Source organism: Carcharhinus amblyrhynchos, chromosome 1, assembly GCF_965287045.1.
Source record: "Carcharhinus amblyrhynchos chromosome 1, sCarAmb.v2.hapA, whole genome shotgun sequence".
Lineage (NCBI taxonomy): Eukaryota > Metazoa > Chordata > Chondrichthyes > Carcharhiniformes > Carcharhinidae > Carcharhinus > Carcharhinus amblyrhynchos.
Window position 1 is genome coordinate 171,669,133 of NC_137324.1, and position 25,986 is coordinate 171,695,118.

At 43.6% G+C, this 25,986-nt stretch overlaps 1 protein-coding gene across 1 annotated transcript in view; it reads right to left on the reverse strand.

Annotated features, from left to right (window-relative positions):
• Nucleotides 1-244: 244 nt before the first annotated feature.
• LOC145347722 (putative E3 ubiquitin-protein ligase HERC4) overlaps nt 245-25,986 on the reverse strand; it is a 55,579-nt gene continuing 29,837 nt past the window's right edge. Inside the window, exons 11-23 of the mRNA XM_080195464.1 lie at nt 25,360-25,465; nt 24,063-24,249; nt 23,222-23,406; nt 22,992-23,105; nt 19,413-19,526; nt 17,002-17,172; nt 15,876-16,019; nt 11,839-12,005; nt 8,557-8,614; nt 6,783-6,853; nt 4,922-5,105; nt 3,532-3,634; nt 245-1,698 (exon numbers count right to left, since the gene is read on the reverse strand). Of these exons, the coding sequence (XP_080051590.1) occupies nt 1,490-1,698; nt 3,532-3,634; nt 4,922-5,105; nt 6,783-6,853; nt 8,557-8,614; nt 11,839-12,005; nt 15,876-16,019; nt 17,002-17,172; nt 19,413-19,526; nt 22,992-23,105; nt 23,222-23,406; nt 24,063-24,249; nt 25,360-25,465 (1,813 nt within the window). The 3' untranslated portion in view covers nt 245-1,489. The remainder of the gene's footprint in view (nt 1,699-3,531; nt 3,635-4,921; nt 5,106-6,782; nt 6,854-8,556; nt 8,615-11,838; nt 12,006-15,875; nt 16,020-17,001; nt 17,173-19,412; nt 19,527-22,991; nt 23,106-23,221; nt 23,407-24,062; nt 24,250-25,359; nt 25,466-25,986) is intronic.

Here is a 25,986-nt window from a genome sequence, read left to right on the forward strand (position 1 = left end):
ACTAACAAATTTGCCACATGCATTGTCATTACATCTTAAATTTCAATCCATGAATCAAAACGTGAGTTGTATGTAGGCTTGTGAGATTTCTGTGCATTTGTTGCTTAAATGCTGCGGTTATTAGCATGTTAAAAGGTGGAAATTACTGAAATAATTTGGTAAAAGATTGTTAACTAAATATGAATATTCTTTTGACAGCTCTTTGGATGCCTTCTCCGGGGCAGAAAGGAAACAGAACAGAGGATTTTAAATTATCTTTTATTTGTGATACATGAATTCTCAACAGTTCTTTGCTTCAAATCTATTACTTAAGGTCACAGAGATTATTAACGCAAACCATTAAACATAACGGTATTTGCCACATTTTTATTTTTGGCTACCGGTGGAATCTGTAATCTATCTGTTTTGATGTGGAGATTCTGGCGTTGGACTCGGGTCTGTCAGTTTGCCAGCTCTGGTTGGACATCTTCCTGCAGATGTCACCCAAGGATCTCTCATCTCCAAATGCTAGCTTCTTTCCCATTGCCAATATTTTTCTTAAAAACAGCCATGAGTGTTGAAAAAAAATTAAATAAAAAAGCACAACTTATATGGAGGGTAGTTGCAATTGTATAGGGTGCTGGTGACACCACACCTGGATTATTGTGTCCAATTTTGGTCTCCTTATTTGAGGAAGGATGGGGTGGCATTGGAGACAGTTTGGAGAAGGTTCACCAGATTGATTCTAGGTATGAAGGGATTGATGTATGAGGAGAGATTAAACAGTTTGGGCTTATACTCACTGGAGTTTAGGATGAGAGGTTATCTGATTGAGATATATAAAATACTAAAAGGAGTTTATAAAGTAAATGTAGACCAAACGTTCCCCCTTATGGACAATGTACAACAAGAGATCAGGTATAGGTTGAGAGGCGGCAGATTTAAAACTGAGATGAGGAGAAACTACTTCTCGCAGAGGGGGGTTAATTTGCCCCATTGTACAGTGGAGTCTGAATCACTGAATGGTTTCAAGAAGGAGATAGATATACTTCTAATTAAAAAAGGAATAAGAGGATATGGGACACAGGTGGGGAGGTGGATTTGAGTCCAATGAGAGATCAGCCATGATCTGATTGAATGCGGAGCAGGCTCAATGGGCTGAATTTGCCTACTACTGTTCCTAATCCCTATGTTTCCTAAATTCCTATATATACATTGCATTCTGATCAGTTTTACCTGAATTCAGTGGAACGCAATGAGCTTTACTTTAACAAAGTGCCAACTAAGCTGCTTGTAATGTCCAAAATAGCTAGTATGGTCAGAATGGTTTATGCACCACCTTTGTAATTGGTGTCTACGTTAAGGGAAAATGCTCAGTGTCCTTTGCCTGGTAGCAGTGGGTATCTGTGATAAGCAAGGATGGTGCAATAGGTGGAGATGATAGTGTTAAAAGTTGAATCACAATCCAAATGCGATGCGATGCTCTTATTCCTCTGAGTGTTTTACTGCTTCACAATTTGTCAAATCTTTCCGATGTGTAAATAGCTGTCACCAGCTTTGTTTTGAGGTTTTCAGTGCTGGTGTACTCAGGGAGGCTGAGGATTCTAAAGCATACATTTGCGTCCGGGTAATTGTCTTCAGACAGCTGACTCGGGACAATAAGTATCTTGACACACACCATCCCGGTCACGGGAATGCGATCAGTTCCTGTGAGAAACACTGAGAAAAGGGTTTACATTGCACTATCTGTAAGAAACATGTCGATGACATTTTATGTATGCAGCTGTTCTGACATGTCAGCAAGCAAAGATGGCAGGCAGGAAAAGACTAACCGCCCCATCAAACCTGCCCCTCACCAGAATGGTCATAACATATTGACTAAATGCCTTCCTACCCACTCCTTATGCAAAGCACCAACTACCAAATCGCAAGATGAATGATTCCCAAAAGACAGTATTCTGACCTGTTTCGTTAACATCCAGAACAAAAAGTTCATGCCTAACCTAATTTCAAGCCTGAGATATCTAAATTAACCCTCAAATGTTTGTGATCTTATAAATCCAGTTTGTTCCTATCTGCCCAATCGCATCTTTTCATAATTTTGTTTGATGTACTTTCATAATAAGAAGTCTCACAACACCAGGTTAAAGTCCAACAGGTTTATTTGGATTCATGAGCTTCGGGAGCACTGCTCCTTCATCAGGTGAGCGGAGCCATAAGTATCACAAATTGAAAAAGACACAATTGCAACATAATGGTTGGAATGTGAGTCTTCCAACTTGGCTTTGTCTCTATATGCTGTGTTTGTGAAACCTACCTTTCCACTCACCCGATGAAGGGGCAGCACTCCAAAAGCTCGTGAATCCAAATAAACCTGTGGGACTTTAACCTGGTGTTATGAGACTTCTTACTGTGCCCACTCCTCTCCAACACCAACATCTCTACGTCATACTTTCATCAGGGGGAGATGATGGCTTAGTGGTATTATCGCTAGACTATTAATTCAGAAACTCAGCTAACGTTCTGGGGACCTGGGTTCAAATCCCACCACGGCAGATGGTGGAATTTGAATCCAATAAAAAAATCTGGAATTAAGAATCTACTGATGATCTAAAATCATTGTCGATTGTTGGGAAAACCCATCTGGTTCACTAATGTCCTTTAGGGAAGGAAATCTGCCACCTTTACCCGGTCTGGCCTACAAGTGACTCCAGAGCCAATGTGATTGGCTCTCAACTGCCTTCTGAAATGGCCTAGCAAGCAACTCAGTTCAAGGGCAATTAGGGGGATGGGCAATAAATGCTGGCTAACCAGCAACACGCATGTCCTACGTTGAAAGCACGGCCACTAACAGAGAAGTGTATGAAATCAGGTATGGGTCTGGAACGTGCTACCTATCAGAGCAGTGGGAACAGAGGCAGTCAATGATTTCATAGGAAATAGGATGGGCACACAAGGGAAATAAACTTAGAGCGACGGGAATGGAGTGGGGGAGTGGGACAGACTGGACTGTATGGACTCAATGAGCCAAATGGTCTGCTTTTATGCCATAATGACTCTCTGGATGAAATTTATTATGCTGGCAGGGAAATGTTTAATCCTTTCTGTCTCTATTCTAATTATTATAGTTGGCATATCTTCACACCAATACTGTTTTGTACTCTTTGTGGAATAGTGGAGGAAGTAATGGAAGGATTCCAGAGATGGCTATCAGCCCTGTTGAATCAATGTTGAACCACATTGAACATTCCTTCCGTGACCAACATGTCCTGGCACTGGACTCGAACCCCAAGCTTCACGTCCAGTGGGAAGAAGGCTATGCCACAAAGCCTCCTCCAGCTGGATTAAATACATGGAAGGAAAACTTATGGATGGCCTCCTTACCCTGATGCCAGTTGAGGCTCTTAAATGAGCAAGACCCCATCACCTCCACCACCAATGAGTTTATGAGACCCTTTGGGGGAGAGGAGGTTTATTGTGGAAGTTCATATGGGATATAACTGAATTCTATCTTAATTTTGTGACATAACTATTGCTTAGTGAGATACTTACAGAGGAATCTTTTCTTCTCATCCAAAGGTAGCTCATGGAATACTTTCCAGAACATCTTAATGGTTGGATGTGATTTGCTGTAGATGCCTTCATATGTGGTATTCTGTTACATAAATATTGTTAGCATTTCACAAACAACATAATACAATTTCAAGACAAGTTTGAATTTCAATTCCCCAAATCCTCACATTAGTGCTGAGCAAGTTTATTCATAGAATCCCGACAGTGCAGAAGGAGACCATTTGGCCCATCGAGTCTGCACTGACTCTCCAACAGAGCACCTTTCCCAGGCCAACACCCCTCTCCCCACCACATCCCTATAACCACATGCAGTTACCTCACTAATCCAGCTAACCCACACATCTTTGGACATTAAGGGGTAATTTATCATGGTCAATCTAATTAACCTGCACATCTTTGGAGTGTGGGAGGAAACCGGAGCACCCGGATGAAACCCACACAGAAACAGGGAGAATGTGCAAACTCCACACAGACAGTCACCCAAGGCTGGAATCGAACCCGGGTCCCTGTTGCTGTGAGGCAGCAGTGCTAACCACTGTGCCACCTGATTCCTGAATAGTCTGTGGTGCTCAGAGAGGAGAGAAGACCGGTCTGCACTCTCTGTATATTATAAACTGATCATGTTTCTCTGGTACTTTTTCTAAGGTAATGGTGTCCCCTCAGTATTTTTATCTCTTGTTGTAATTGGAGTCTTGCTATATAAAGAAGAAAGAACAGTACAGCACAAGAAGGCCCCTCGGCCCTCCAAGCTTGTGCCAATCACATTTACCTATCTAACTAGGGACTCATATCCCTCTATACCCCATTTGTTTGTATGCATATCAAGATAAGTCTTAAATGTGGCTAACATAACTGCCTCAACTACTTCACTTGGCAGTGCATTCCAGGCCCCCACCACCCTCTGTGCAAAAAACTTCACCCGCACATCTCCACTGAACCTTTTCCCTTCTTATGTTGAACATGTGCCCCATTGTAATTGTCATTTCTACCCTGGGGGAAAAGCTTGCAACTGTTCACCCTATCCATACCCCTTATAATTTTATAAACTTCTATCAGGTCATCCCTCAGACTCCATTTTTCCAGGGAGAACAATCCCAGTTTATTCAAGATAAGTTTGTATTTCAGGTCCCCAAATCCTCACATTCACACTGAGCAAGTTTATTCATAGAATCCTGCCAGTGCAGGAGGAGGCCATTTGGCCCATTGAGTCTGCACTGACTCTCCGACAGAGCATCTTTCCCAGGCCAGTTTATTCTTGTTATAAGCAAGTTGCCCATTGCATTACCCTTTATTAGTATAATGACCCCTTCCCAGAGAGTTAGATACTCGGTGGTGCAATATATGCACACAATGTAAATGGCTTGCAAACCTGTTCCAAAACCTTCCAGTCATAGTCATCATTTCCAATCAATATGTCCATTAGTTCTTGAGGTTGGAAGAACTTCAGTAGTTCCTTGTCGCAAACTTTGTAGAATCCTCTTCGAAACTCAGCAAAGGGTTCCTTGACTGACACTGTGAATATGTAATTCACATAGGCCCTCACGTATTCCTCCCTTTGATTGTAAGAAGAAAGCAATATTAAAATATAACCAGATGAGAACAGCCCGATGCCTAAGTAGTTCGATGATGCTATGGAGCTCAGGCCACCTTTGACCTCTGCTAATAATGGGCAGTACATTGGTGGTGTGGCTCTGCTGACATGGAAGGACAACCCAGATCAGGCCTTACTGAAGTGCAACTCTGCTGTAGGTCGCACATGGGACCATGAACTGAACGTTAGCCAGGGTTGGAGGGCAAGCATTCAGGGAAGCATGCAGCAGGCTGGAGTTTCAGCCATGGCTGGGTAGAAACCACTCAAAGCCTGGTAGAGAAGTTGTGCGCAGTGTTACAAGTATTGGGCAGTAAAGGCCAGCAGCTCCATCAAACCTGCCTCCTGATGTGTGCACCATCATAACTAGATACTACCTAACCCTGATCAGCCAAACAACCTTCTGAGAGAGACAAAAGGACAAAGATAATAGCACAGCCAAGAGAGAAGAAACTGCCCTCAGAGTTCATTTTCTTTTATAGTGCATCTTCATACACACACACACACACACACACACACACACACATTTATCATCTTTGGTGGATGGTGGGAAGGATTTCCATGCTGTATCAACTCATCCAACTACATTGTGTAGACTCCTTCTGTACCCAACAAAACATTGTATGTGTTATGGGCTTTGATGTACAACCTTCTAATTGATCACAACTTTGTTCCCTTCAAGTAACCAGACCAAGTCACAGAGTTCTCTAAAACAGCTGTTTTAATGCAAGCTATAGCGAGGATCCTGGAAAGTCACAGTCACAGTTTATAACTAAGCCAGAGTACAAGAATTCAGGAATACACAAACAGATATAGTTTCAAATTCGATTACAAGTAATTACCATATACCAATCAAGGTGATGGTGTTATCTCTATCCATTCACAACTATTGTTTAAGGTTACATCATGCATAAAGATACAGATATTAAAACCAATCACAGTCATTGCACATCTGCTATCCAATCAGTGTGAGGCTTAATTGAGTTAGTAAGCTATTATTCACACTATCTTTCGACCTCCCAGCTTATGACTGAGTTTTTAGATCACAATCAATCCTCCCATGTCCAAATGTCTGGTTTAATGGCCTCTCCCAGCCTGAGACACAAACAATCCCACACTATACAACCTTCCTCCCTACATTTACCTGAAGGTCACATCTGTCATTGGGAAAGTCTTCCTTTGTCTTTCCATCTAGAACTCACAGCTTACAGTTCGGTGTCCTGATATGCTCATCCTTGCAGTTAAACCTTTGCTACTCAGTTTGCTTCTTCTAACCCTTCCTGGATATGGTTATTAATACAGCTACAATTCCCCTTCATGATTATTAGTATGGATGTTATCATCGCCCCCACCCCCCCAACCTTGGTGTGGGATTTGAACCTAGAGCATCAGGGACACCACCACTGTTCCACAACACTTCCTGCATTCAAATTAACACCAGGAAATCACATCTGCAGAAGGTAAAACATGTGATTCTTTTTCTTCTGAGAAACTGGGGCTTATAACTTTCAGGCTGAGAATGAGAAACAGAACGGGCAAGGCTCTTTTTTGGAAGTGGAGAAGAAAGGTGTGTGAGATGGAAAGACAGAGGAATGGATCTAAAACGGCTTCATCGCAGCTCTATTGTTTAATTATAACTTACTTGTTCTTGACAGTCAGCAACTGATTCCTGCCATTTGGAACGAGCTCGACAACCTGTTCATCCCAGCAAACCTACAGCAAAAATAATCAGTTACAATTTCTTCCGAGCCTTGAACATAAATCATTGTTCTTCAGCTAACAGTGATTGACTCTGACAACACCAAGATTCCTTGGCATTGGAAGAATCAGGAGAGGCAAGACAAACTAAAGGTCATTTTGGATGTAAAAACTGTGACTACTTTTTCAAAAGTACTTCATTGACTGTAGATATCCAGCGGCTGTGAAAATCGCTGCTAAATTCCAAAGGGGCACAAGTTCAGAAAATCTTGAGGGTGCGAGTTCTAAAGTTTATTTATTAATGTCATAAGTAGGCTTACGTTCACACTGCAATGAAGTTACTGTGAAAATCCCCTAGTCGCCACACTACGGTGCCTTTTCGGGTACACTGAGGGAGAATTTAGCACAGCCAATGAACCTAACCAGCACGTCTTTTGGAAGTGTGCAAGACTTTGAAACTGGCAGGACAAGTTGAGAAGGTTGTTAGATCAATATGCGGGTCCGTGGCTTTGTAAAGAGAAGCCAAAAATAGGAAAATGGAAACATTCTGTCAAACCTTTACACAAAACAGGAATCAGCTGGAATATTGTGGGCAATTTTGGCATCACACTTTAGGCAGGAAGGCCTTAGAGATGATACAGTGGTGATTTACTAGAACAGTACCAAGAATAAAAGTTTTCAGTTACTTGGAGAGACTGAAAAAACTAGGCTTGTTCTGTTAGAGTAGAGAAAGTTAAGGTGAGAGGTGTTCAAAGCCCTGAAAGATTCTGACAATAAATAAGGAGAAATAGCTTCCAGTGGTAGTAGGGTTGGTAACCAGGGAGACACAAATTTAAGGTAATTGGCAAAATAAGTAAGGGAGATATGAGGAATGAAAAATTGCACAGCGAGTTATGATCTGGGATAAAAATAAAAATTGTTGGAGGAACTCATGCATAACCATACAGACTCGAAACATTCACTCCATTTCTCTCTCCACTGATGCTGCCAGACGTGCTGGAATTTTGTTTCCATCCTTCACAGGAACCGTCCCTCAGAACGAGCCAGCATGTAGATGTTGACCTAGAGACATTGGGGATGCTTGCTTGGCACACCAGTTTTTAGCACCCAGCACCAGTGCAGATACATTCAAGCCAGTAGCTGGGACCATGTCAGGAGCTTTGCTAGAGCACAGCAGTGAGGGCACTTCAGGCTTGCAATGAACACATGGCAGAGATAGGGAGTGTCCAGATCACCAGAGCTCGATCAGAGGAGGACAGCTGAGGGCGAGGGTCATGCTGAGTCTGAGGGAGATGATGAGTCTCTGGGGTTGTCCACAAGGCAGTAAATGCTGGGCGTACAGCGGGATGTGCGGGGAGATCCATGCCTGTGCCTGCATTGTGAAATATTGTACAGTATGATGGGATCCGCGCATGACATCATTGCGCGCTACTTAATAGACTGTCGGGCTGGGTGCTGAGGACATAAAATTCTACCCTGTGATTGTGTGACCCCAGAGCAACTTAATAAAGGACTTTACTGTAGAGATGTGAGTCCTTCTGACATGCAAAGCGTTATGTAAGTGCAAATATTTATTTACATTGGTGAGACTGCAAAATGGATTTTTTTAAATGCTCCTTTTGCTGATACAAAGCGCATAATTCAAAATTACAATTTGTGTGTTAGCTGTACGGAGTTCTTCCAATGTGAACTGGCTTAAAAAATTGCTTTCCACTCACAGAAAAGTCCATGTCCAGATTTTGGATCTCCTCAGTGTCCAAAATAGTCTGCAGGCATCTGGAATGTAAGGAAGACAGCTGAATAAATTCACAAAGTATATCGCAAACTGGAGTAGATCTCCTAAAACCACCATCAGAGTTCAAAATGGAGCAGGCATGGTTTGACAGAGATGGGTTACTTCATAGAATCCCCACAGTGCAGAAGAAGGCCATCCGGCCCATTGAGTCTGCACCGAACCACAATCCCATCCAGGCCCTATCCCCGTAACCCCATGTATTTATCCTGCTAATCCTCTGATATTCAAGGGGCAATTTAGCATGGCCAATCCACCTAACCCTGCACACTGGATGGACTAAATGGCCTCCTTCTGTACCGTAGGGATTCATAGAAATCATAGAATCCCTACAGTGCAGAAAGAGGCCATTCAGCCCATCGAGTCTGCACCGACCACAATCCCACCCAGGCCCTATCCCCATATCCCCACATATTTACCCGCTAATCTACGCATCCTGGGACACTAAAGGGGCAATTTAGTATGGCCAATTGACCTAACCTGCACATCTTTGGACTGTGGGAGGAAACCGGAGCACGCGGAAGAAACCCACGCAGACACAAGGAAAATGTGCAAACTCCACACAGACAGTGACCCAAGCCGGGAATCGAACCCAGGTCCCTGGAGCTGTGAAGCAACAGTGTTAACCACAGTGTTATCGTGCTGCCTATTCTAAGATTCTATGAGGACAGTCCCAAACTCTCCAATCTATCTTCATAATTGAAGTTTTTCATGCCTGGAACCATTGTTGTAAACCTCTTCTCCGCTCTCTCCAAATGCGTTCACATATACTTCCTATGGTGTGGAACCCATAATTGTACACAATACCCCAGCTGTGGCTTAACTAGTGTCTTGTATAAGTTCAGTATGACCTCCTTGCTCTTGTGCTCAATGTCCCTATTAATGAAACCAAGAATACTGTGTGCTTTATTAACTGCCCACTCCAGCTGTTGTTTGAATCAATGAATTTGAGGTGAGGTGAAAGTGACTGCCCTTGTCATCAAGGCAGCATTCGACCGAGTGTGGCATCCAGGGGTCCCTGCAAAACTGGAGACAATGAGAATCAGGAGAAATCTCTCCACTGGTTGGAGTCATACCTGGCACAAAGCAAGATGGCTGTGGCTATTGGAGGTCAATCATCTCAGTCCCAGGACATCACTGCAGGAGTCCCTCAGTGTAGTGTCCCAGGCCCATCTATCTTCAGCTGCTTCATCACTGACCTTCTCTTCATCACAAGGTCACTATTAATTGCACAATATTTAATACAACTCACAACTCCTCAGCTACTGAAGCAGTCCATGTCCATATCCAACACAATTTGGACAACATCCAGACTTGTACTGACAAGTAATATTCGTGCTACACACGTGCCAGGCAGTGACCATCTCCAACAAGAGAGAATCTTACCATTTACACTTGACATTCAATGGCATCACCATTGCTGAATTCCTTCAATATCAACATTATGGACATTATTACTGACCAGAAACTGAACTGGATCAGCTACATATATACTGTGGCTACCAAGAGCAGGTCAGTCACTGGGAATTCTGAGAGGAATAACTCATTCCTGTCCTCCCAATCCACTATCTACAATGCACAGAGGTTTAATGGAATATTCTCCACTGTCCTAGTAGAGTATAGCTCCAATGACATCAAGAAGTTTGATGCCAGCCAGAACAAAGCAGTTCACTTGACCTGCATTGGGCCACCTTATCCACAATCCAAAACATCACTTCCCCCACCACCAGTGCACCGTGGCAGAAGTGTGTACTGTCTGCAAGATACTCTGCAGCAAATCACTAATCATTTGTCAGTACCTCCTGAACTCACAATCTCTACCACCTAGAAGGATAGGGGCAACAGACACATGGCAAACACCCCCAACTACAAGTTCCCCTCTGAGTCATACATCATCCTGACTTGTAAGTGTAACACCATTCCTTCACTGTCACGGGGTCAAAATCTTAGAACTCCTTTCCGAACAGCACTGTGGGTGTACCCACACCAAGGGAATGCACCTTTTCAAGGGCGATTAGAAATGGGCAACAAATGTTGGTCTCAGTGGCGTCCGTATCCCATGAAAAAACACAAAAAAGATAACCTTTCAGCAAAAGTCAGTTTCAATAACTGCAATGTTTATGCCGGTGAAGATAGTGTTAGGGACTAGATCAGAAACCTCAAGGTGTATTCTGAAGTTAGAATAGACTCCAACTATTTTTGATTCTGGCATTACTGTGAGAATAAGGTGTTTCACCCCAGGTGTGATTTTGTTGACCCACAAGGAAGTTTTTTATTAATCAAGACAAACTTTTATTTTAACAATACAGCTTAAATATAACAAACAAATTAACTTAACTTTTATCAGTTGAAATACTTAAAGAAGGCGAGACACAATTCTTAACTGCTAACAATCACTATTAGTTCCAAGTTAAGCAATACTTCTCATAGACTTAAACTCCTCTTCAACATCAATTAGCAGACAACACAGGCATATGTGCTGGAATATGGGCTGCCAGTCCTCAAACTTTTGAACACTTTTGGAGATAGAAAGACAGGGAGATAGCTGTCTTTTGATACTCAAACAGCAGCCTCCAGAGAGAGAGAGAAAAACACCTCTTGCTGATTTCAGGATCAAGCAGAAACTAAAGCGTTTTCCCTGTAAGCTTGGCTCTGTCCATTCACATGACCCAGTATTTTGTCATTCAACCTAATTAAATACTACTCTGAAACCCCAGGAGAAAAATAAACAAAAAATGCACTCCCTCAGATTAAAACAAACACCCCATTATCGAGAATCAATTATTTTCCTGCATCCTCAGCAGGATGCTGCCTGGATTGCAGACAGATTGGCACCAGGTAAACCAGAACTGAACCTCAGACATACCCCTCACAAGAAACATGATGTAAATACATTTTTTAAAGAGACGGTACCATCACAGTAGAGAAATTAGAAAACAGGCTTAGCTCTCATCTTGTTGTATTGGGACATAGTGCTCAGAATCAAATGCTTTGCAGCTGATCCAGGATCTGTAACTGCAGCAAAGTGATGGCACTGTCATTTCATCTTGTGAATTGATCTTCCTGCTGTCCCTGCTGTCTATTCTTCCCTCTTCCAACAGTGTGTCTGATTGCTGTACCCATGCAGATATTTCATTAATCAAACATATGAACAGCAACAGCTTAAAACCTTCCTGTGAACAACCTATCCGCAGACTTTGGAACTTACATCTGCAACTCAGGGTCCAAATCACTCAAATCCTCCAAAGTGGGCTTCTCACCCAGTAGCTTCTTGAAGAGCGCAAGTGGGAAGGGGATGTAGACGACACTGAAATTATACGCAACAAGGCCACACAATATTCCAAGCAGGAAGTAGTTTTCAAGAGGCACTGAGATCTAAAATGTGGAAGGCAACAGAATACAACAAAACAACTGTTAATTGCTAAAGATAGAAATGATTGGTATTCTCAAACCCTGAGAGAGATACTGACCTACCAATGAAAATGGTGGTTGACACATATCAAACATACTAAATGCTACTATATTGGTAAGTTTGATCATTTTCCTGTGCACTTAATAATTTTACACTGTTGTTCAATTGCTAACCTGATATTCAGCTACTTAGATTCATGCAAATCCAAGATAGCAGCGGAAAGGAGTTTCAACCATAAAAAAATGAACATAGAGCAGCACAGGAACAGACCCTTTGGCCCACGATGTTGTAGCAAACATGATGCCAAATTAAACTAACCCCTTCGGCCTGCCCTTGATCCATTTCCCTCTATTCCTCGTGTTTTCATGTACTTATCGATCATATCTGCCTTCACCTTCACCCCTGCAGCGCATTCCAGACAACTACCACTCCCTCTGTAAAAATTTGGCCCCTCACAACTCCTTTCAACATTCCCTTCTCAACTGCATGTCCCCTAGCATTATACATTTCAACTCTGGGTGAAAGATTCCGACTGTCAACCCTATCTGTACCTCTCATAATTTTATAGACTTCTATATCATATATATATATATATATGACAGATCAGCCATGATCTTATTGAATGGCGGGGCAGGCTCGAAGGGCTGGATGGCCTACTCCTGCTCCTATTTCTTATGTTCTTATAAGGTTTCCTCGCAGCCTCCGCCACTCCAGACAGAACAACCCAAGTTTGTCCCGCTCTCCCTTATAGCTCATATCCTCTAATCCAGGCAGCATCCTGGTAAACCTCTTCTGCACCCTCTCCAGAGCCTCCACATCCTTCCTCTAATGTGGTGACCTTAATTTATTGGCTCATCTCCTTTCTTGATGGTAGATCATTGCTGGTTAATTGCTTATATACGTCTCCGTTGTTCCACGATGGAAATTGATGGATATTACTTTTTCTGGATTGTGGTTGGTGCGTTCCCCACTGGGAACCTCGTCATTTCTTGCATTTGTCCACTCGCTTGGTGGCCTTACACCTGAATGTCTTAAAAGAACTGGGTGCAGAGATAGAGGCTGGAACTTTACCGCCCCGATTCTGGGGCGGGCGAGGTTCACAGAAATGAATTCTCTGTTGGCCTCAGGTGGGAATTTATGAGTCTCTCCCAAGCAAGGTCATAAAATCCTGGCAAGTAGTTCTGATCTTCCAAAATTCCCAAGGATCAGGAAAGGTTCCAGCGGATTGGAAAATTGCAAATGTAACATCTCTATTCAAGAAAGCAGGGAGACAGAGAGCAGGGAACTATAGGCCAGTGGAATTAACATGTGTCGTAGGGAAAATACTAGAATCCATTATTTTTTTGGTTTGGTAAGCTGTAACTAATGGAGTGCCACAGGGTTCAGTCCTGAAGATTTTAACTATTTACAAGCGACATCAATGACCTGAATGAAGAGACCAAGTGTAACTACATTTGCTGATGACAGATGTATGGGCAAAGATTTGGCAGATAGAGTGCAATGTGGGAAAATGTGAACGTGTCGACTTTAGCAGGAAGAATAGAAAAGCGGTATGTTATTTAAATGGAGACAGACTACAGAAATCTACAGTACAGAGAGACCTGGGTGTCCTGGTACGTGAACCACAAGAAGTTAGTTAGTATACAGCGACACCAAATGACGAATTTAGGCAAACGAAATGCTACAAGTAAATGGGGTTCGCACTGCTGTCTCACAGCGCAGGGACTTGGGTTCGATTCCTGGCTTGGGTCACTGTCTGTATGCAGTTTGCATGATCTCCCTCTGTCTGCATGGGTCTCTTCCAGTTTTGTCGCACAGTCCAAAAGATATGCTGGTTAGGTGCTTTGGCCATGCTAAATTCTCCCTCAGTGTACCTGAACAGGCGCCACATGTGGTGGCTAGAGGATTTTCACAGTAACTTCATTGCAAGCTTACTTGTGACATTAGAAAATAAACTTTAAAGTAGAGTAGGGCATAAGATAGGGAAAGTATGCTGCAGCTGTAAGAAGTCTCATAACACCAGGTTAAAGTCCAACAGGTTTATTTGGAATCACGAACTTGCGATGTGCCGCTCCGTTGCCCCACTCACCCGGTGAAGGAGCAGCACTCCGAAAGCTCGTGTACCCAAATAAACCTGTTGGACTTTAACCTGGCGTTGCAAAACTTCTTACTGTTACTTATCAGAGTTTAATCTTGTGACAGTAAAGAGACACAACTCTACCTTAGGAGAAGAATAATGCATCATGTATTGCATGGGCTTTATATCTTAGCATATATCCACAACAACTAGGAGCAGAAGTAGGCCATTCAGCCCCTCAAGCCTACTCCACCATTCGGTAAGTTTATGTCTTTGCTGAATGTGGCCTCAACTTCACTTTTCCGTTCACCCCCCCTGCCCCCGTATAATCCTGACTCCCTTTTCAATCAAGGAGCTATCCAACTAAGCCATGAATACATTCAATGACCCAGCCTCCCCTGCAGGTGTGAGATTGCCTCTGGTGTACTGGGCGCAGTTAAGAAAGGATATCATTGAATTAGCAACAGTGCAGAGAATGGTTGGGATCCCCCACCACCCCTCACCCCGGAATGAGGCAGGGTTGTCTGATGAGGACAGGTTGAACAGGCTGATTGCAACTTAGAGGAAGGAGAAGTGATCTCATTAAAATATGGAAAACTTCTGAGGGGTGAGTGGGTGCCGGGAAGCTGTTTTCCTTTGTGGGAAATTCTCGAAGTAGGGGACACAGTTGAAACCTTAGGGGCCTCCCACTGAAGTCTGAGATGAGGAGAGTTTTTTTTTCCTCTCAGAGTGTTCTAGCCCATGGAACTTCTCTTCCCCAGATAGCAGGGGAAGCTGGGTTACTGAATATACTCAGGGCTCAGTTCTTGTTCGAAAAGGGAGTCAGGATTATATGGGGGTGGGGGGGGGTAGACAGGAAAGTGAAGTTGAGGCCACAATCAGGGAAGACATAAACTTACCGGATGGTGGAGTAGGCTTGAGGGGCTGAATGGCCTACTTCTGCTCCTAGTTCTTGTGGATATAGGCTAAGATATAAAGCCCATGCAATACATGATGCATTATTCTTCTCCTAAGGTAGAGTTGTGCCTCTTTACAGTCACAAAATTGAACTCTGACAAGTAACAGTAAGAAGTCTCGCAACACCACGTTAAAGTCCAACAGGATTATTTGGAATCACGAGCTTTCGGAGCGCTGTTCCTTCATCAGGTGAGTGGAGCAGCGGAGCGGCACTCCTAAAGCTCGTGATTCCAAATAAACCTGTTGGATTTTAACTTTGTGTTATGAGACTTCTTACTGTGCCCAGCATCTCCACATCGTCTGATAAGTAAGTAAAGGCTTAAATATTCCGAACTGAACACTTTTAGTGAGAAACCTTTGCAGTTTAGAGACTGATTGGAACTTTGGAGCCATATCATATTTTCAGATCACTTTACAAGGTCTGGAGTATGAAAGTAAAAAGTTAAAGTTAATTTATTAGTCACAAGTAGGCTTACATTAACACTGAAATGAAGTTATTGTGAAAATCCCTGGTCGCCACAATCCAGCGCCTATTTGGGTACACTGAGGGAGAATTTAGCATGGCCAAACCACCTAACCCGTACATTTTTGGAGTGTGGGAGGAAACCAGAGCACTCAGAGGAAACCCACGCAGACAAGGGAAGAGCGTGCAGACTCTGCACAGACAGTGACCCAAGCTGGGAATCAAAGCCGGGTCCCTGGCACTCTGAGACAGCAGTGCTGACCACTGTGCTACCATGTATCATCCCCATCCACCAACAAACTGTTTTCTTAAGCAAGTTACATTACAAGGGCTCACCTTGGGGGGAAACCAAATGTTTCTGAAATCCTGACGGTAAATAAACATTTTGGATTCTGGTTGAATCAATTCTTTGAAGACAGAACGGAAAAACTCCTGTCTTATAGCTCCGAAGTCCATTCCTGGCTCGCCAATAAATTTCACCTAAAGAAATCAAAGCAAATGCAAATATTAATGCAGAAACATTGCTTTCTGAAATCATTGGCATTGTCTTTTCAAACCACTGATCAGTTAATAGTGAATCTTTTTATATCTATAAATGTAAACATTTCAAGGGATGTGGACATTGCTGACCAGGCCAGCATTCATTTCCCATTCTTACTGTCCTTGAGAAGGTGGTGGTGAGCTACCCCCTAGAACCCTTGCAGTCCACGTGGTATAGGTACACTCACAGTGCTGTTAAGGAAGTGAGTTTAGGATTTTGACCGAGCGACAGTGAAAAATGGCTATTTACTTCCAAAGTCAGAACGGTGAGTGACTTGGAGGGGAATCTCCTGGTGGTTATGTTCCCAGGTATCTGCTGCTCTTGTCCTTCGAGATGGTAAAGGTTGTGGCTTTACAAGGTGCTGCCAAAGGAACCTTGGTGAGGTCCTGTGGTGCATCTTGTAGATGGTACACACAGCTGTCACTGCTTATTGGTGCTGGAGGGAATGAATGTTTGTGGTAGGGGTAGAAATCGAGTGGGCTGCTTTGTCCTGGATGGTATTGGATTTCTTGAGCATTATTGGAGTTGCACTCATCCAGGCAAGTGGAGAATATTCCATCACACTCCTGACTTGTGTCTTGTAGATGGTGGACAGGCTTTGGGAAGTTACTCACTGCAGGATTCATGCTGATGTTGGGGGTCACAATTCAGGCCACATTAGCAAAGGCCAGCACACTTTCTTCCTTAAAGGACATCGTTGAACCAGTTGAGTTTTTTTTATAATCCAACAGCCTCAAGGTCGTTTTTTACTGCTACTGTTTTTAGATGTTTTGAACAATTCCATCTCTCAAACTGCCATGGTAGGATTCGAACTAACATTCTTAGGGATTGTAATTCAAATAACATAACCACTGCACTACTGTACTTCAAAAAGCTGATTCCATTCAGAGTAACAGAGGGCTGAAGAGAATTTCTGTTTACCCTAAGTTCCTTCTTCAGATCAACTTCATCCACATTTTTCAACTTTTTAAAAGTATCGGAAACCAAGTCTTGGCGTTTAACCTTCAAGTCGAATGTAGGGTATTTGGGAGGTTCAGGGTTTCCCATGCAGATGTTGAGACGCTGGAAATGCATTGCTTCAACGAAGGCTTGCTAAACAATAAAAAATAGAAAAAGAACAAAGAGACTGCACATTAGCAGCTTGTTAAAGAAAGTATTAACAAAACTAAGCACTGCTATGATTCTATGATAAACTGATACATCAACAATAATTAGTGAGATGAAGATACCTCCACAGAAACATAGAAGATAAAAGCAGGATAGACCATTTGGCCCTTCGAGCCCGCTCTGCCATTAATTTTGATCATGGTTAATCATCACCAGCACGGTGGCACAGTGGTTGGCACTGCTGCCTCACAGCACCAAGGAACCGGGTTCAATTCTGGCCTCGGTCACTGTCTGTGTGGAGTTTGCATGTTCTCCCCGTGACTGTGTGGGTTTCCTCTGGGTGCTCCGTTGTCCTCCCACAATCTGAAGATGTGTGGGTTTGGTGGATTGGCCATGCTAAATTGACCCTAGTGTCAGGGGATTGGTAGGGTAAACATATGGGATTATGGGAATAGGCCTGGGTGGAATTGTGGTCGGTGCAGACTCGATGGCCTGAATGTCCTCCCTCTGCACTGTAGGGATTCTATGATTCAATGAAATTCAATAGCCTGATCACTTGCGGAGGAGTCCAGAACTAAAGGCCATAAAGAGAAAAGCATCACCAATAAACTGAATATGGACAATTCTGGAGAAGCATTTTTATCAAAGAGTGATGCCAATGTGAATCTGTATGGTGTTGAGTTTCTTGAGCGTTGTTGGAGCTGCACTCATCCAGGCAAGTGGAGAATATTCCATCACACTCCTCACTTGTGCCTTGTAGATGGTGGACAGATTTTGGGGAGTTAAGAAGTGTGTTACTCACCGCAGGATTCATATTGATGTTGAGGTCACAATTAGGACAAAGCTGGATAAATATGAGGGAGAAAGGAATGGAAAGATATGTGTGTGGAGATTTGTCTTATGAGGAAAAGTTGGGCCTACATCCATTGGAGTTTAGAAGAATGAGAGGTAATCTTCTCCAAAAGATAACATCCTGAGGGGACTTGACAGGACATTTCTCCTCATGACAGAGACTAAAAGTAGGGAACACTGTTTAAGAATAGTGGGTCTTTAAAACAGAGATGAGGAGAATTTCTTTCTCTCAGAGGGCCTTGCATCTGTGGAACTCTCTTCCCCAGTGGAAGTAGACATTGAATACTTTTAAGGCTGAGGTAAGTATATTCTTGACCAACAGATGAGTGAAAGTATCTTGGGGAACAGGCAGGAATTGAGGACACAATTAGATCATGATCTCACCAAATGGCGGAGCAGGCTTGAGGGGCCGAATGGCCTAGTCCTGCTCTTCATTTGTATGTTCCTATGTGGGTGGAGGCTCACGTGGAGCATTGAAACCTGCATGAGCCTGTTGGGCTGCTTCTGAGCTGGAACTTCTGTGTAATGTCCACAACCCCCTGTGTTCCAGATGCAGCTCATCTCATGGTTTCGCCAGAGTCTAAATGCACCAGGGGCTGCACTGCATCCGGTGCATATCACAGCCCAGCAAGCTCCGGAGAAATGCAAGAAGAAAATCTGTCCTCCAGACTGCTCACAGCTGCACCTAGGAGATAAATCATCGTTGCACATTTCAGTGGCAAGGCTGAGGGTCACTCATGGCTATCTACGGATAATGGTAACCCTTTTGGCTGGAGAGGGGTGCAGCACTTAAGGAGATCAGTGAGACTAAAGGAGCAGAGAAAGGGAGCTTGAAACAACAGAATCTTGTAAAGTTGCACCTGCCACAGGAACACGCTAGACAAACTCTGGCAAAAAGTCACATAAAGGGATATTAGGAGAGGTGATCAAAAGCTGAGGTGGATTTTAAGGAACGTTTTAAAGAGGGAGAAAGGGGCAGAGTAGTTTAACCATCATAGAATCACAGAAACCCTACAATGCAGAAAGAGGCCATTCAGCCCATCAAGTCTGCGCCAACCACAATCCCACCCAAGCCCTACCTTGATATCCTTCTAACCTACACATCTCAGGACACTAAGGGGCAATTTTAGCATGGCCAATCAACCTAACCCGCACATTTTTGGACTGTGGGAGGAAACCGGAGCACTCGGAGGAAACCCACGCAGACACGAGGAGAATGTGCAAACTCCAGACAAAGAGTGACCCAAGCCAGGAATCGAACCCGTGTCCCTGGAGCTGTGAAGCAGCAGTGCTAACCACTGTGCTACCGTGCTGCCCTTATGTTTACAATCACATAAATATTGCTTTTGTCTTATATTTATAAAATTCTTTACGGTTTTCTTCAAAACTGAATCCACGTGAAGTATCTGAATCTTGGCAACTAAATTAAGGATAAATGGATAGCAGCAAAACATCACCGGAGCCTTCTTCTCTTTCAGTGCACCAGGCTGTGGGACAAAAAAGCACAACATTCATGACAACTCCGTTCACAAATTCAAGCAGGTAAAACCAATTTTACACAAGCCAGATGTTTCGCGTGGACGACGCAAGGGAGAAACTGATTCTCATTGTTCCCATTTACTGACTAAAACCAGGGACAAAGAAGGACAAGCTTCAGGTCAAAATGCCCAGTGCTCCATATTGCCTAAATTACGACTGATCCCCAAAGATCAGTTGGACAATATTCACTGGCCCCTGGCAAAAGCGGACATGCTAATGGAGGGCATATGGCATGTTTGCGGACCTTTCTAGAATATTCAGCCATTCCATTTTGAATGAGCCACACATATAAACTAATTAAATGTAAATATTTTTTGACATTTTAGGGAAGTAAAATGCATACTTGGCAGTTTGATTTTTTTTACATTTTTGTGATGGATCATTTTTTCAATGGGGTAAATGTAAATGTAAACCCTGCTACCTCAGCAAAGCAGCCAGCATAATTAAGGACCCCACACACCCCGGACACTCTCTCTTCCGCCATTCTCTCTTCCACCTTTTTACAGTTGCACCATAGAAAGTGTCCGTTCTGGATGTATCACAGCTTTGCATGGCTCCTGCTCTGCCCAAGACTGCAAGAAACTATTAACGGCCGTGGATGTAGACCAATCCATCGCACAAACCAGCCTCCCATTCACTGACTCTGTCTACACTTCCCGCTGCCTCAGATAAGCAGCCAGGACAATCAAGGACCCCGCGCAACCCAGACATTCTCTCTTCCACCTTCTCCCGTCGGGAAAAAGGTACAAAAGTCTGAGGTCATGAACCAACCAAACGAGAACAGTTTCTTCTCTGCTGCTGTCAGACTTTTGAATGGACCTACCAGGCATTAAGTTAATCTTTCTCTACACCCTAGCTATGACTGTAACACTACATTCTGCACATTCTCCTTTCTTTCTCTATGAACGGTATGCTTTGTCTGTATAGCGCTCAAGAAACAATACTTTTCACTGTATACTAATACATGTGACAATAATAAATCAAATCAAATCAGAAATGGTATAGTGCATGCAGGTGGACATCTCTAAAGTTTGTTTTTATGATCATTTTAGAGACATGATGAGGTTGGCACTATGTTTTCAGTTGAATACACTGCCCTACCTTTTGCTTGAGATTTTGCCATGTGCTGGAAGTGCTCTGATGAGGGGACAGGCTGTCCCAAAAGCTTGAGGCTTTTGCTACAAATAGACCTGTTTGGACTTTAAACTGGTGTTGTGGGATTTCTTTGTATTTCAGACCCAACCAAATGAGTGTGCTATTGTTGGTTCTGAGAATTCACAGCCAGCCAACAGCTTAGTTGCTTGGGGTAATCACCTGAGTAACATCACCAAAGGATATCTACCATACCAAAGCTTTAGTTTGTCTAGGACCACATGATTAATGCCTGCTCTCTAAAATTAATTTTGTGATGTAGTTTTAGCTCCACAAACTTCTTTGCTGAGTGAAAGTCAGCAGGAGGGAAGTTGTCAAGCATTGCCCGCTGTTTGTCCTCAATAGTAAAGGTGCGCGATGTACCAATAATAAAAGCAATGGGCCAGCAATTCAGCCCTGGGCTGTGGCACAAACAGGGTGCGATCAGAACAGCTTCCTTTCCCATGTCGTCTAACATTTAATTCCACTGTGGTTGGCACTGCTGCCCCACAGCGCCAGGGATCCAGGTTCAACTCTGGCCTCAGGTCACTGCCTGTGTAGAGTTTGCATCTTCGCCCTGCATCTGCGTGGGTTTCCTCCTGGTGCTCCGGTTTCCTCCCATTGTCCGAAGATGTGCAAGATAGGTGTATTGGCCATGCCAAACAGCCCCATAGTGTCAGTGGGACTATTAGGGTAAATACATGGAGTTAGGGGGATAGGGCCTGGGTGGGATTGTTGTTGGTGCCGGTTGGGCCAAAATGGCCTCCTCCTGCACCGTAGGGATTCTCTGATTCTATGACTGCAGCACTGATGGTGGGCAGCGGATCAGATAGCACCCACTTTACACCACTGCCTGAGTCGAGCTTCGAACCACAGAGCCTTAGTATTCCATGTTTGCTGGATATAAGAGAAGGGAGTTGATTAATTTCATCAAAATTCACTGCAGAGAGAAGTGGGGGCCATTCAGCCCATTGCGCTGGTGTGGACTCTCTGGCTGAGATTTTTCGGTCCTGGGATTCATCGCGGGTGGGCTGGAAAATTTCACCAACCAGAGGTCTGTTGACTTGTCCCAGGAGTGGAAAATCCTGTCCTCTGCTTCATTTCAATAAGCTGCTCTGCCCTTTGCTCATAGCTGTTTGAATCTGCCCGAGCAAATGCTCACAGTTACAAAATTCTCTCAGACTGCCTCTTTGCCATTGTGCTTCCTGACACACATATTAAAAGTCACTGAGCAGCAGAAATAGTTTTAACATCTTTCCTAATTAAGGTAAAAGCAAAAAGTTCCAGAGAAGAATCAAATTGGACTGAAAAGGGGCAGGAGATTTGGGGGGGGGGGGGGGAAAACTTTTTTACCCAGAGGGTGGTGAGGGTCTGGAATGTGCTGCCTGGGAGGGTGGGAGAGGTGCGTTCCCTCACATCCTTTGAGAAGTACTTGGATGAACACTTGGCCCACATAACACTCAAGGATGACGCTCAAGGATGTGGGCCAAGTGCTGGTAGATGGGATAGTTCAGGTGTTTCTCGCGTGTCAGTGCAGACTCGATGGGCCTTTTCTGAAAACACTGGGCGAGATCTCTGGCTCTTCGTGTCAGCGGAATTTTCTGGTCCCACCAGCAGAGGACCCCTGCTGCGCTTTTCCTTCTGGCGTGGAGTGGAATCCGTTGGCCAATGGTGTGCTGCCTCCCAACACCAAGCAAAACACTACAGGGAAACAGCTAAATAACTCTGTGGCCAGAATGCTGCATAACATTCCGGCTATTCATCCTAGTGGGATTCTCCCATCCCACTGCTGTAAATGGCTGGTTTGATCGCACCCTGTTGCTCTCTCCATAGACTTGCTGCCAGATCTGTAGAGATTTTCCAGCATTTTCTGGTTTTATTACTAGTTAAAATCTCCATTGGATTTCCTTTTGACTTAATTTTAGAATTATCCGATTGTTGTTCTGTTTTCTTTTAATGGTGGGACACTGACGAAATTCCATCATCTCACCCTATGCCAATTCACCCTGCCACCTCACCCCACTGCCACCTCTCCCCTCTGCCACCTCACCCTTCTGCCACCTCTCCCCTCTGTCACCTCAACCCACTGCCACCTCTTTCCCCCATCTCCGCTCCCCACTCTCAGCCCTCCACTCCCTCAGACCCTCCATCCCACTGTGCCCTCTGCTGTTTCCATGCCAACAGTCTTCCACACCACCCCCCACATCCACCCACTCTCAAATCGCTGTTGTTTTGGCCCTTCCCTTCGACTTACCCTCCCACCCCCATGTGAGGAGACTCACCATGGTCTGCTGACATTGTCTAAACCTAACGAGGTCATAACCAACATCAAACAGGAGAACTTCATCGATGTAGAATTTGTTCTGTGGGATATTATGACGTGCTTTCATATTTGCCTGAGACAGAACGCATGAGGAACTGTGATTAAAATTTATGCTCAAAACCCGAAACACAGAAAACAGTAGAAAATGATACAAGTGCTCCGTTCAGTGTCAACCTTTTGGATACTTACATTGTACACCAGTTCTAGAACTTCCAGGATCTCCCTTAAAGCTTTTTCCAGTGTCATAATTAAAGGATTAAAGGGAATTTCAATATGAGTAGCATGGAGGCCTGTAAGCACAACTATTGCTGAAGTCCTAAACATCTGGACCACATTGTTCAAATACGATGATTTCAGCACTGACCAGCACTTCTCTATTTATTAAGAACACAACATGTTAACAACGTTGCAATTAACTGCCCCACCAGCAATAAAACAGTCATGTAAGACAAGCTTAGAAAATACTGTCAGCGATATTAAAGGATATGAGCATCTTTGTATAACATCTCTGTCTCAGTCTGCACCTTGAGTTTTGTGCAATAATGCTGAGTAACTTAGACTAGAGGTTTGGTGCCAATTGTGTTTGAGATTCACAGGCCAGTAGGGGTCTTGCATCAATAGAAAGCAAATTAGAACTGACATAATCAGAGACAAACATCCCACTGTTTCAGACAATCACAGGCTCCTACTTCACTAGAAGAATCCATTCATTAGAATGGTTACTGAACAGAAGGAAGCCATTTGGCCTGTTCTGTCTTCCAGTCAGCTAGTTGTGTCCTTTCCCCACAGTCCTACAATCCTTTCTCTTCAGGTGCTTATCCAGTTCCGTTCTGAAGCCATGTTTGAATCTGCCTCCACTACATTCTCAGACAATGAATTCCGCATCCTAACTATATGCTCATATTGCTTCTGCTTCTTTTACCAATCAATATCCTTTGCAGCGTCCTACCCTTTCTCCAAACCCAACTCATCCTTTGTCATTGAATATCTGCACAAGAGCTACAGTGTGGATTGCTTTTCACAGTCTCACCCAGGGTCTTTTTTGAAGCTTGGTCTAGCCTCACAATGGCTCCTGCACAGATAACAACCATTTCTTGAAGGATCTCAACTTGATCGATTGCAGAGCACTCTGGCAGAATCAAGTAAATCATCAAAGCTTCTTTGTCATGACGCAGATGCTGAAGATTTACAAATAAAGTTGGTAGGCTTGAAGCTATCTGTAAAAGAAACACATTTATTGAAATTGTGAGTCAAGATACAACTAATTCATTCCTTTAAACAGGCATCACAGACTTAAAACATGCAGCTATAAAAAGCTGTAGGCCATCCTGAACCTGTAAAAGGCGCCATCTAAATAGCAACAAAAACTTGCATTTAATATTGCTTTAATGTAGTAAAGAGTTGTAAAACACTTCACAGGAGCACTATGGGACAACTTTTGATACTGAGTCTCATAAGAGAGTCTCAGCGAGTTTGGTCAATGAGGCACATTTTTAAGGAGCATCTTAAAGAAGGGATGAGAGGTAGAGATGGAGAGATTCAGGGTTTTGGTATCTGAAGGCACAGCTACCAATGTCGAAGCAGTTAAAACTGAGACAGTGTAAGAGGACAGAATTGGATGAGTGTGTGTATCTTGGACGGTTGTAGGGCTGGAGAAAGTAACAGAGAAAAGGAGGGGCTTCCTGATCGTGGCTGGGATTTTCTGGTGCCGCTGAAAGTGAATAGAATTTTGACTAGATCACCAAATTCTCCATTCTCGCTCACAAAAGGTCCTGCCATGGACAAGACCAGGCAATCCTTCCCATGGTGGGTGATTGGATTTGGGCAGCAAAGTTTGCTTGAGTTTATGGAGTATGTAAGATGGATGGTTGGCCAACGGTGCATTGTAGTAGTCTCTACTGGGACAAGTGCAGGAAAATGGGATTCGTGCACCTTTAGTGGCAGTTAATGTCAGTACAGACTTGATGGGCTGAAGGGCCTTTTCTACCCTGTATGACTCCACATCTAGAGGTAACGAATGCAGGGATGTAGGTTTCAGCGGCAAAGTGTCATGTGGAAGGAAACAGTTTGTTCTAGTGATGGTACAGTTAGGTGGTCGGAACCTCATCCCAGGGCCAGATATGACACTAATACGGGGTGGCACAGTGGTGAGCACTGCTGCCTCACACCGCCAGAGACCCAGGTTCAATTCCTGGCTTGTGTGAAAAAGTAACAAGACTAAACACTGCAAGATGGATTTGCATTTTACGCACTGAGGGATCTCCAATATTCACGGGGTGAAGACAGAACACATTTGGACTTCCCGGTGAAACAGTGTGAATAGTTACCACTTCCACAATCCAGTCCTTTGAGGTAAGCTTGCCGAGTAACTCCCTTGCTGCTTCCACATCAACAAGCAAAATGTCGCTCCCTGTCTTAGGCTTGTTCCCATCGCTATAAGGCAAAAATCAGCACTATTAACACAACCATAATACATGGCTTGACCACAAAAGAAAAGTTGCCGCAAAAAATCATTCCAAGCCCTTCATTCAAGCATACGCTGATCCAAATTCAAAACATTTTCTATCTACAGAAAGAGTGTTCTTGAAACATGATGAGAGGCTGAGTAAATTGGGTCTATGTTCTTTGGAATTTGAAGTAAAGTTTAGTTATTAGTCACAAGTAGACTTGCATTAACACTGCAATGAAGCGACTGTGAAAATCATTAGACAAACAAGAGACAATACCTCATTGGAATACAAGATTCTGTCGAGGTTTGATAGGTAGATGCTAAGGGATTGTTTCTGCTGGTCAGAGAATCTAAAACGCGTGGACACAATCTCAGGATAAGGCTTTTTAAGAAGTTTATTTATTAGTGTCAGTAGGCTTACATTAACACTGCAATTAAGTTACTGTGAAAATCCCCTAGTCGCCACATTCCGGCAACTAAAGGATTTTCAGGTACACCGAGGGAG